Below are 12,359 nucleotides of genomic sequence, written 5' to 3'. Positions count from 1 at the left end.
CCCCTGCATTTGAAGCACAGAGTCTTAACCAAGTCCCTGGATGTCATTCTTTTAATGAGTAGAATTTATCTTACCTCTTGTATCTGACTGCCTCAACTATGTTTTAAGACCTAACTCTTTGTGACTCCATGGACTGGAGCCCACCAGGCTCCTCTGTCCATGGTATTCTCTGGGCAAGAATATTGGAGTGGGTAGCCATTCCCTTCTCAAGGGGAACTTCCCAACCCATGGATGGAATCTGGGTCTCGTGCACTGCAGGCAGATTCTTTGCTATCTGACCCACCAGGGAAGCCCTATCCTAATACACAGATTTCCCAAAGTCAAAGAGAAAGTAAAACTTCTGACTGGAAGATTAATTCCAAAGTCGAGTAGTTAATTGCTTATGTTAATATGAATGTCCAAGATGGAAATGTCACATACTGACTTACTCCTTTCTGTGTAAATGTAACATGGTAATCAATGACTAATTTCATCCTTCTTGTTGTATTTCCTCTTAGGATTCAATGTGGGCAGGAGTGCTGGCGGACGATCAACTGTCAGGGAGATTAACCGGGACGCCTGTCACTTTCCTGGCTTTCCGGTTCTTCAGTCATTCCTTCCTAAACACACTAATGTCCCTGCTCTCTATTTCCTCCTCATGGCATTGTTTCTGCAGCAGCCCGTTAGTGAGCTGCCTGAGAACCTGCAGGTCAGTGTGCCTGTCGTCAGCAGCCGATGTAAGCAGGGTTGCCAGGTAGGAATTACCTAGTCGGGTGTAAGTGTAATTACATTTGCCAAAAACTCACTGCAGGCTGTTGAGTTCATTACAGTAAAAACCAACTGGTCCCATCCCTATCTCACATTTGGGATTTGACTGGGGTCATAGAAATCTGAAAATACTGTAGAAAATTTTCCCAAAAAGAAGTTCTGTGTTCCTGCTGTTCTTTTTCTCTTTATGATTATTCTGTGTGATTATATACATGGGAAGATTTTGGATGATATTTTAATGATGATCAAAAGAATTCGAGTAATGTGATTTTATCTAGAAATATAATTTAATTTCTGTAGAATTAAAAACAAAGGAAGTAATGTGCATTCCACAAATTGGGTAGGTATGAAAGGATTTTTAGTGCAAATTCTGGTTAGAAAAGTGTTTCTGAATTCTTAATGATAGGTAATGTCCACATTAGGAAAACAGTAAGTCTTTACCTGATTTTCTAATCTTAAGACTATGTGTATATCTATATATAGCTTATGTTTGTAGCAATGCAGAGATGTAGGAATTTAGTCTTAAACTCAGTTACACTTCTATAATAATCCCAAGATGCTATTCAAATCAGCCATAGTAATCGACAAAATCTTTTAAAAGAAAACACTGTCTGTACCCTTACATTAAATCATGCTACAGATGCATGAGCAAAGCAGAGTTTGGTTACAGACACCATAGTCAAAATGTTATATAAAACTACTATGAATAAATCTCCTCAAACTGACTTTTATTTGGTCAAATCTTAATCTATATGTAATCTAAAAGTGAATTAGAACATTGCTGAGAGTGGGGTATGAGGAGTGAGTTCACTGTGCTTTTTGAAGAGATCCTGCTTAAAGCCATTAATTCTTTAATTTCATCACCTAGCTAATTATTTTCCTTAGGAAAAAAAAAGAAAAGGATGTTTTTAACATAGATAACTAGGACACTGATGCATAAGATTCACTTTGTCTTATAAGTGTGAAAATGAGTTTTAAAACATAGGAGGGAAGAGCATTAAGTCTCTATCTCTTCTTCATTGCTCACTTTGAAAGAAACTAATTTCAAAGAAATTTTAGAACATTAGAACTTGTGAGGGTCTCTATCGAGAAAAATTGACAGTACCTAATCCTGATTCACTTTCACCTCTGCAGTTTGATTTAGATTCCATCTGGACCTTTATCTTTGGAGTTCCTGCCTCCAGTGGAACCGTGGTCTCGTCTATCCATAATGTGTGCACAGAAGCTGCTTTTTTGTTACTGGGCATGCTCCGAAGCATGCTGAATTCAGTAAGTCCCCAGAGACTCTGACACCTGTCGGTAATTCCTCCTGCCTGGGATTCCTTTATAATAGAGGAATCCTTTGGTAACCTAAGTCTTTATTTACTACGTGGTCTCTGGAACCTCACCCCCTCTGTTTTATTTAGTGTAAGGACAGACTGTGCAGTTGTTAAGATCCTGAACTCAGGAGTTGGATTCAACATCCCAACTCTGATCCTCCAGACATACTAACCTCATGTGCCTCAGCTTCCTTATGTATGAGATGATAATGAGGATGAAAGTTACCTCTTGGGACTCTTGTGAGGATTTATGAGTTAATATGTACACAAAGTGCTTACAAGTGTACCTGGTATAGAATACAAGCTTTATTAAGTGTTAACTGATGCTGTTAGTGCTATAAAACACATATTTCAGTGTATACATTTATATAATAAATATACTGTATTACATGCAATTGCAACAATATGTTACTTGAACTTTTAAAATCACTTCTATTTAGAGGCTCAAAATGTTATCAGTGCAAGTTTTACTTTGTGTTTTCATTTTCTTTTAGTCATTTCTAACTTAGATATGAAGCATTGAAATAGTAAATGACAAAATTTATGTTTATATCTCTCACAGGAATGCTGCAAATAATGATTTAAAAATTTTTTTTTTTTTTACAAAATTCAGGATCACATTGTAAGAGGAATTATTAACTAAACTCTTTGGATTACAAGTACCTGAAAAATCTGATTTTAGTCAAAACTGTTCTTATGCAATCTAAGAAAAGAACATTGCTATTAAATGTGTTAATTTAGAATGCTTTGGGATTCTGGTTTTGGTTTTTATTCATAAACAATAATAAAAATCTAAGCTGAAAAAAAAGACTCTCTGGGCAAGTATCAGAAGATGAACATTGTTCATATAGAGTCTTCTTTTTTTAGCATCATCATCATTATTATTGTGGTAATGCTTTTAAGGAAAAGAAAACTCTTGTGTGTCTCTTTTACTCTGTCTTCTACTACACCACTGCTTTACTTCTGACACTTTGAGTCACCAAGTATAAAGAAGATTTTGTCCCACTACCTGGGTGTTCCACCATTCAGTTCAGTTCTGACACTGTCTGCCAGGATAGAGCATCCAGTTCCACAGGTTAAGGGCTCAGTATCATAAGATACTCCCCTGCCCCACCTCCACCAATCCTGCCCCATTTCAAATGCCAGTCAGAAGTCCAGGCTGTTACCTGTGCTTCAGACTTACCAGTTATAAATCACAGGTTCCTGTGTCTCAGGAAAACATTTTACTTGCCAGATTACCAGTTTATTACAAAAGGTTAACTCCAGAACAGCCAGCTGGAAGAGAGGCATACGGCAAGGTGGGGAGGGAAGTGGAGCTCCACGCCTTCTCCGACTTGCTCTTCTCCCAGCACCTCCATGTGCCCACCAGTCCGGAAGCTGTCTGAAACCCATGAATCTTGACTTTTTATGGAGCTTCATTACACAGACATTAATTAAAGTCATTGGTCACTGGTGATTGAACTCTTCCTCCCTGTAGGCTGTGGAGGAGCAGATTAGGTTAATTTCCAACCTTCTAATCGCATGGTTGGTTCCCCTGGCAAGAGCCCATCAGCCTAAATTCAAGTGTGGTTGAAAAGGGCTCCTTATAATGAACAAAAGGAGGACAAAATGGCACCCCAATCCAGTATTCTGGCCTGGGAAATCCCATGGGCAGAGGAGCCTGGCAGGCTACCATCCTTAGGGTCACAAAAGTTGGACACAGCCCAAGTCAAGACGTAAGCCTGCATGTTTGTCCCCACGTGGAATGCTGGTCTTGAGAAATGAGAGAATAGCTGCTAAAGCACCACCACCATCTTGAACAAAAAGACACATGTATGACTCTTATCACTTAGGAAATGCCAAGAGTTTGAGGATCTCTGTGCCTGAAATGGGACAAAGACTAAATATACATTTCTTAGTATAAATCACAGTATCACAGTTGCATAATGGTTAAGAACACTGTTCTCATTTTTTATATGACAGTGTGAGACTCAAAAGGTGAAGTAACTTCTGCATTTTATCTTACTCCTTACTCTCTGGCACGATGGAGGATGGGGCGACTTTGATGGCAATACAGCCATGGTTGGCACCCACCACATTCATACTGATAACGCTGAATAATCAAAACCGTTGACTCCAGTTACTGAGCTGTGAGTACCCCAGTCCGTGTCAGTCGCTCAGTTGTGCCTGACTCTTTGCGACCCCATGGGCTGTAGCCCACCAGGCTCTTCTGTCCATGGGATTCTCCAGGCATGCATACTGGAGTGGGTTGCCATTCCCTTCTCCAGGGGATCTTCCAACCCAGGTGTTGAACCCTGGTCTCCTGCATTGCAGGCAGATTCTTTATCATCTGAGCTATCAGAGAAGCCCAGTGTGAGTACCCCAGTGAATAGAAGAAACATCCTCTCGGTTTCTAGGGGTGTTGCCTTTGTTTTAGCTTATTTCCCAATTTGTTGGCCTGTGTATTTACCCAGTGTATGGTTTATGAGAGTTTTGGACCATCGGTATATCAGGTTTTAGAAGAGTAGTGAGTAACTTGTAGCAGTGTCAGTGACTCTAACGTGCCGTCTCCTCTCCTGTCCCCTGGCAGCCTTGGCAATCAGAAGAAGAAGGATCTTGGCTCCGGGAGTATCCTGTGACCCTGATGCAGTTCTTCAGATACTTGTATCACAATGTCCCGGACCTGGCCTCCATGTGGATGAACCCTGATTTCCTGTGTGCACTGGCAGCCACGGTCTTCCCCTTCAACATCCGCCCTTATTCAGAAATGGTAGGAAAGGGGGAAGAAAATGTCAAAACTGGACTGCTCCAATTGTTAGCAGATTTTTTTTTTTTTTTTGGCTAGTCTTTTAAGCCTCTAAGTTATAGTTTTATAACTTTCTCCTCCACCTCTCGCATCATTATTTAGTGTCTGTCTCCAGACACACCCTTCATCTGCCTTCCCCTAAAATTTCAGCAGTGAACGCTACTTCCTGTTCTTATTTACCATATTCTTGTAAGTCTCTCATGAGTGACTTTCCTCTTCATGTAGCTGTGGATCCATTTCTTATTATGTGTGGCAATAGCTGAAGTGTTGTGAACTTAGATTATAGAGCTCTAATAGGACCAGATTTATTTCCACTTCATTTATCTCAGGAATTCGGCATCTCCTGGATTTAGTCTTTACAAACTAATTACAGGATTTGGTTGTCTTTATAAGAAATGAAATGCATGCTTGTCCTTTCCGTTCAACTTTTTCCATTTTGTTCAACTGTTATTTTTCGTATTTTACACTAACTTAGTAGAAAGTTATTAGACTACTCATATATCATATGGGCTTCCCTGGTGGCTCAGACAGTAAAAAATCTGCCTGCAATGCAGAAGACCTAGGTTCTCTCTCTAGGTCAGGAAGATCCCCTGGAGAAGGAAATGGCAACCCACTCTGTATTCTTGCCTGGAGAATCCCATGGACAGAAGAGCCTGGCAGACTACAGTGGACTACAGTCATTGAGATCACAGAGTCGGACATGACTGAGCGGCTAATACATGTATCTTATAGATACTTCTTTTGTCCTTTAAAACAAGCCCAAAAGACAGTTATTCCTCCATGGGACTTCAGAATTTCATGATGTTTCCTCCTTTTTCTCCTACTTACTCTAGACCCTGGAAGAAAGTACCTTCCTCATACTAATTTTTTTCTTCATGTAAAATGATGAAATAAATACTCATGCTAAAAATTGTGGGAATTTTTAGGAGAAAGACAAATATATTAATACTGTGGCTTGTTTATAACTTTAAAATCCACATTTTTGGTAAAAACAGGATTTTAGTAATAGTGCAGTGTTTTTTCCTTGTCAGCATCTTATAATCTGTCTTCTTGACCTTTCTTTTTCTGTCGACTCAAAATTGGTACTAGTTTTGTTGTTGTTTTATTTCATTTATTTGTTTTTTTTTTTAACCTAAAAAATAGATCAGCCCTTGGGTACAATCATTAGTATGCCAGATCTTTATCTGAACTTCTGTAACACTTGGCTTCTCGGTAGGTATGTTTTGTAATATGCACATAAAATAGTCCTTCTCATTTTATTATTTAATTTATTTCAAGTACAGTTATCCACAGTAGAGATAAAAATTCAGCATAAAGCAGTTATATGGTTAGCGGCCAGTCAGTAGCTTGATATTAGAAAGAATGTGTATTGAGTAATCATGCCCTGTGGTGCCCGATTACCACCCTGATAGGAGTGTCTGAGTAAAGCCAAGTGAACTATGCGATGTGTTGAATAGCTTCATAGGAGGTTAATGTTGAAGCAAAATGCTGTTGGTGCTACAGTCTGGTTTTTAGGAAACATGGAAGTAAAAATACCAAATAAAATCAAATGTGACTAGGGTACGTTTCCTCTTGATTTTATTAGGTGACTGATCTCGATGATGAAGTTGGATCTCCAGCTGAAGAATTTAAAGCCTTTGCAGCAGACACAGGGATGAACAGAAGCCAATCAGAGTACTGCAACGTGGGCGTCAAGACATACCTGACCAATCACCCAGCTAAGAAATTTGTTTTCGACTTCATGCGGGTCTTAATAATAGACAACCTCTGTCTTACGCCTGCCAGCAAGCAGACTCCACTGATTGATCTTTTGTTGGAGGTAAAGACAAAGAGATGCACTTACACCTCTTAAATTGTTTTTATAGTGAGAGCATTAATAGCCAAGCAAATTTTATGCCAAATACCTTTCAGATTTCTAATTCCTCTGGGTTGTAAAGGCAGAACTTATCATGGGCTCTGGGAATTTTTTAATCCCAAGTGTGCTAATGTATATGCTATCAATTTGTTTCTTTTCTTTCTGTTCCTCTTGGCATGTCCTTTTTTTCTTAAAGATTTTTTTTAATGTGGACAATTTTTAAAGTCTTATTGAATTTATAACAGTTTTGCTTCTGTTTTATGTTTTGGGTTTTTGATTGGAAGACATGTGGGGTCTTAGCTCCCTGACCAGGGATTGAACCCGCACCCTCTCCGATGGAAGGTGAAGTCTTAACCACTGCACTGCCAGCTAAGTCCCTGCATGTCCTTAATTCAGTCCTTTATTGCCCTTTCCCTAGACCAGGAATTGACAAACTTTTCCTGTAAGGGACCAAATTGCAAATATTTTTAGATTTATGGGCTGTACAGTGTGTGACAACTACTTAACCTACCATTGCAGTTAGAAAAGCAGCCCCAGGCAATACATAAATGAGTGAGCATAGCTGTGTTCCAATAAAACTTTATATACAAGAACTAGCATAGGCTGAGTTTGGCTCAGGGACCCTAGTGTACCAGCTGCTTTCCCCCTAGTCTCATACAGCAGCATTGTCTCCTCAGCTTGTTAACTCCCTACTTCAGTCTGTCTTATGTATCACTTCTGGTATTACTGCTTTCAGTGTCCTATGGGGCTTAAAACATGGCGCTCAATATGTGCTTCTTAAATTTTTCCTCCAGGCAGCAAACGTGTAGGGTGCTTGGTATCCAAACTCAGGCTGCTATAACAAACTACCCGAAAGTGGGTGGCTTCCATGGCAGGCAGTTATTTCTCACAGTTCTGGTGACAGAGAAGTCTGACATAAGGCTGCCTCCAGCTTGGTCAGGTCATGGTGGGGGCCCTCTTCCTGCCTTATCGACGGCTGTCCTGCTCTCACAGGGCAGAGAAAGAGCTCAGGTGGTTCTTCATCGTCTTAGAAGGGTTTGAGTCCCCTCATGGGGGATCCACCCTCATGGCCTTCCCAGAGCTTCCCGGGTGGTTTCTCAGGGCTTTCCCGGTGGCTCAGTGGTAAAGAATCTGCCTGGCAATGCAAGAGACACAGGAGACGTGGGTTCACTCCCTGAGTCTGGAAGATCCCATGGAGAAGGAAATGGCAACCCACTCCAGTATTTTTGCCTGGAGAATCCCCATGGACAGAGGAGCCTGAAGGGTTACAGTCCATGGGGTCACAAAAGAGTCAGACATGACTTAGCAACTAAGCGTGCATGCATCGTGGCTCATCTAAACCTAATTACCTCCAGAAAGCCCTGCCTTATAATATCCACACATTGAGGGTTAGGGTGTAACTTACGAATTTGAGGGGAGGGGACACAAACGTTTAGTCCTTGCGCTTGCTCTTTCTCTTGATAAGAATTAGCTGATGTTTCAGAAAACAAACCCTAAGTGGCCACACTGCTGGCTCTAGAAGTTGACCATCCCTGAAAACCAAATGTTCATATAGGAAAATCTCAAAGAGAAATTTAAAAATCAGGGAATCTAAGGGAAGGGAATCTAAGATATATTTAGTTGCTTATTCATTCATTCTTTTGGCCAGCGCATATTAAACAGGGTCAAGCAGTACATGCAAGGGCTCTGAAAATAGTGTTTCGTGAAAGATTTCAGTGCAAAAGACTAACTGCTTTTCTCTCTGAAAAACTTCCTGCATGCTGCTTGACAGTTGTTTGACAACTGACCCTGCACTTTCTCTTCTCCCTCTAGTGGTGAAGAGAAAACAGTTAATTTTTTATTTGAAACCTTAAAACTCCAGCAGATGTTTTATCTTATTCATGTAGAAATATCTCAGCTTGATCTATTAAAAGAAATCACTAGTATAATTTAGATAACAGTCATGCTAAGCATTTTAACCAGGACCACAGTGTTTAATATTGGCAGGAAAATAATTGATTTCATCAATAATTCATGTGGACAAGCATGCCTGGTAGAACTTGTCCTCTTTGGAAACTAAAAATAAGAAAAAAGATGGCTAGTATTTTAGTGCCTGGGGTGAGAATGTGAAGCATTTTATGCAAAATAAAATGTTTATCATGAAATAACAGAATAAAGTTCAGAAGAGGTATAAGAAAGCATAACTGAGCCAAAAAATAAGATACACATACGTAGAAGAAATGGGGTAAGTGCATATATCCAGTAATAACACTGTCAGTCTTATCAGTTCAGTTCAGTCACTCAGTCACATCCAACTTTTTGTAAACCCATGAACTGCAGCATGCCAGGCCTCCCTGTCCATCACCAACTCCCAGAGCTTACCCAAACTCATGTCCATTGAGTCGGTGATGCCATCCAACCATCTCATCCTCTGTTGTCCCCTTCTCCTCCTGGCCTCAATTTTTCCCAGCATCAGGGTCTTTTCAAATGAGTCAGCTCTTTGCATCAGGTGGCCAAAGTATTGGAGTTTCAGCTTCAGCGTCAGTCCTTCCAATGAATATTCATGACTGATTTCCTTTAGGATGGCCTGGTTGGATCTCCTTGCAGTCCAAGGGACTCTCAAGAGTCTTCTCCAACACTACAGTTCAAAAGCATCAATTCTTCAGTCAGCCAAGTAATGTCTCTGCTTTTTAATATGCTGTTTAGGTTGGTCATAACTTTCCTTCCAAGAAGTAAGCATCTTTTAATTTCATGGCTGCAGTCACCATCTGCAGTGATTTTGGATCCCCCCAAAATAAAATCATCCAGTTTCCACTGTTTCCCCATGTATTTGCCATGTAGTGATGGGACCGGATGCCATGATCTTAGTTTTCTGAATGTTGAGCTTTAAGCCAACTTCTTCACTCTCCTCTTTCACTTTCATCAAGAGGCTCTTGAGTTCTTCTTCACTTTTTGCCATAAGGGTGGTGTCAACTGCATATCTGAGGTTATTGATATTTCTCCCAGCAATCTTGATTCTAGCTTGTGCTTCATCCAGCCCAGCCTTTCTATGATGTACTCTGTATATCAGTCTTGTAGGAATCCTAATACCTAACTATCAGTTGATAAATTATATAATTGTCTCTTATTTTAGTTTTTCTGTATTTTTCAGTGAGGAAAGCTTGAGATGGCATGTATTAACTTCGAGGTAACATTCTCATTATTGTGGTTACTAATTTGCCCTATAGTGTAATTGTATCTGATTGCATTAGGGTGTCAGAGGTTGTAGGATGATGTTTTAGGAAGAACCAGAGAGTGTCAAGATTGAATTTCCCAAATAGATCCTTAAAGTTAGGGACCAACTTTCATGCGTCCTTTTATCTCTCACAAAATTAGCTCAGTGTCTTGACATGTTCTTAAAGTAATTTTGAATCATTTAACTATAACTGCATCCCTGGCCTTTCCCAAACAAGACATGATACTATCTAATAAAAGATATATAAATTTGCTTTTAAAAATACATGCTTTTAGGGACTTCCCGGTGGTCTAGTGGCGAAAATTCTGTATTCCTAATGCAGGGGACCCAGGTTTGACTTGGTCACACATAGAACTAGATCCTGTATGCCACAACTAAGACCTGGTGCCGCCAAATAAATAAATATTTTCTTTTAAAAAAAGCATAAGACCTTTACAGAGAAAAAAATTATACTTCTTAAAATTTATGCTTCAAATCTAACACACACAGAACAAAAAATAGTGAAAAGGATATTGCACTCCCTGTTTTCCTGTAGTGTGAAAAAGTAAGTTACAGTCATATGATTTTTAATGTTATGATTGTGAAGTCTATCTCTGAAGAAGCTCAAGAAGAGAATTATACTATACACTTGCCATTTACCTTCATGGAAGAAGGGGTTTGAACCAACTGATTTTCAGTCTGATATGCTCATGCCAGACTATTTTCAGTCTTCAGATTATTTGGGATTTTATCACAAGAGTATCTGCTTATTTCACTACATCTACAGAAGAATGTGTGACATTATCTTTACTAGCAGTCTAGAAAAATGAAAGATCTGCATTCATCTAGACTGGCCACAGTGTGAGTCAGGTCAAATACAAGGGAGGCATTGTGCTGTTGTAGCAAAGCCTGGTTTGAATTCTGGCCCTGATGTTTATTATATAAACATTTTAATCTCACCGAGCCAAATTCATTCTCTGAAGAATGATATTATATGCTATCTCCCCTAGGTGATTTCTGTGAGAGTTAAACAAATAATAGGTAAATCACCCAGCAAAACTATTTTGAGAAATTAAACATGCTGCTTTTAGCTGTGTAACCTTGACTCGGCTCAGTTCTCTTCATCCCTTCTAGTTCCCCACCTTTAAAATGGTATACGAGATTCCCAGGTGATTTGTGCACATTTAGGAAGCACCTCCTAATCTGCAAGCTGTATCCCGTGGGTCAAATCTAGCCTGCCTTTATAAATAAAGTTTGGTTGGAACACACAAAAAGAATATAAAAATAGAATCTGTCTCTGAGGACCATCATGAGAATTAATTAAGATGATCTGTTTAAGATTCATGACATAGCACCTGGCACATAAGACTTACTCAGAAACCAAGTGGCCTGTCTTGTACCTGGACCTCTAGCTGCTTTTCCCTGGCTTGTCTTCCCCAGTGTCCCTGTCGTCACCACCAGGCATCTCATGGAGAAAGTGGAAATGTGAGTCGCTCAGTCGCGTCCAACTCTTTTGCAACCCCATGGATGGTAGCCCGCCAGGCTCCTCTATCCTTGGAATTCTCCAGGCAAGAATACTGGAGTGCCTTGCCATGCCCTCCTCCAGGGGATCTTCCTGATCCAGGGATCAAACTCGAGCCTTGGGCATTACAGACAGATTCTTTATTGTCCAAACAACCAGGTCTCATGGAGGGCCACATGGATTTGTTGCATGTGGTCATGGGAGGAAAGTACCTGAGAACAGTCATAAGGTACCCACAGAGACCTAGAAGAAAGAAAGGGTGAAGCGGAGGGGTTCACTGCTTCCTGCTCCTGCCATCTTCTTCAAGACCTCCCCATTCACATCAGAGTGAAAGCCATGTGACTGCAGAGCAATAAACAAGCCCCACCCCCCACCCCTATCCCCCAGCGAAGTAGAAAAGTGGGCAGGCACTGTTATAAAATACCTGGGAGAAGGGAAGCCCGTGAAGAGGAGCACTGCGATCAGGATGACAAAGCTCAAGACCCTCTTCTCTGATGGCTCGTCCCATTACAGAGACAGGCCTGCAGAGACAAGGCCTTGAGGAGTGCACTCAAGGCCTTCCTCCCCAGGCCACAGTGCTCTCGGCTGTGGGCTGCAGACGCATGTCGGCTGTCTGGCCTGTGTCCCGGAAGATTCTGCCTGGCATCCCCAGGCCTCAGAAAGGGCGCTTTGATTCTTTGAAGACAGATGTTATTGGCTGGCTTTTCATTTCCTCTGGGAAGATAGATCTGACAGCCAGAGGCCAGAGCATACCACAGTGCTTATCCTCCCTTCGTTCTGGGCTGAACTCATCCTGGTTGTCTGGTGAGCCAACCAGGCTTATCTGGAAAACCACGACAGAGAGATCATAGCAGAGTTGCTCTTGTTGTACATCTGTTAACTTCAATTTGGAAATTTTCAGTAGGGCTGGAAGAGTAGGGCAAGTAAAGCAGTGAACT

The 12,359-nt window shown here is 40.7% G+C and overlaps 1 protein-coding gene across 22 annotated transcripts in view; it reads left to right on the top strand.

The window, feature by feature from the left end:
- Positions 1-12,359, top strand: part of WDFY3 (WD repeat and FYVE domain containing 3) — a 281,234-nt gene that overhangs the window by 194,282 nt on the left and 74,593 nt on the right. For 16 of the 22 annotated variants that reach the window (XM_060417370.1, XM_060417369.1, XM_060417383.1 and 13 more), the window contains 4 exons: positions 498-733; positions 1,882-2,016; positions 4,636-4,815; positions 6,437-6,670. In XM_060417370.1, the coding sequence (XP_060273353.1) occupies positions 498-733; positions 1,882-2,016; positions 4,636-4,815; positions 6,437-6,670 (785 nt within the window). The remainder of the gene's footprint in view (positions 1-497; positions 734-1,881; positions 2,017-4,635; positions 4,816-6,436; positions 6,671-12,359) is intronic. The other 6 variants (XM_060417386.1, XM_060417379.1, XM_060417387.1 and 3 more) reach the window with 1 other exon arrangement.

The sequence above is a fragment of the Ovis aries genome, chromosome 6 (genome assembly GCF_016772045.2).
Source record: "Ovis aries strain OAR_USU_Benz2616 breed Rambouillet chromosome 6, ARS-UI_Ramb_v3.0, whole genome shotgun sequence".
In the NCBI taxonomy this organism is placed as follows: domain Eukaryota; kingdom Metazoa; phylum Chordata; class Mammalia; order Artiodactyla; family Bovidae; genus Ovis; species Ovis aries.
The sequence above is the reverse complement of the archived record's forward strand: the minus strand, read 5'-3'. Positions and strand labels throughout refer to the sequence as shown.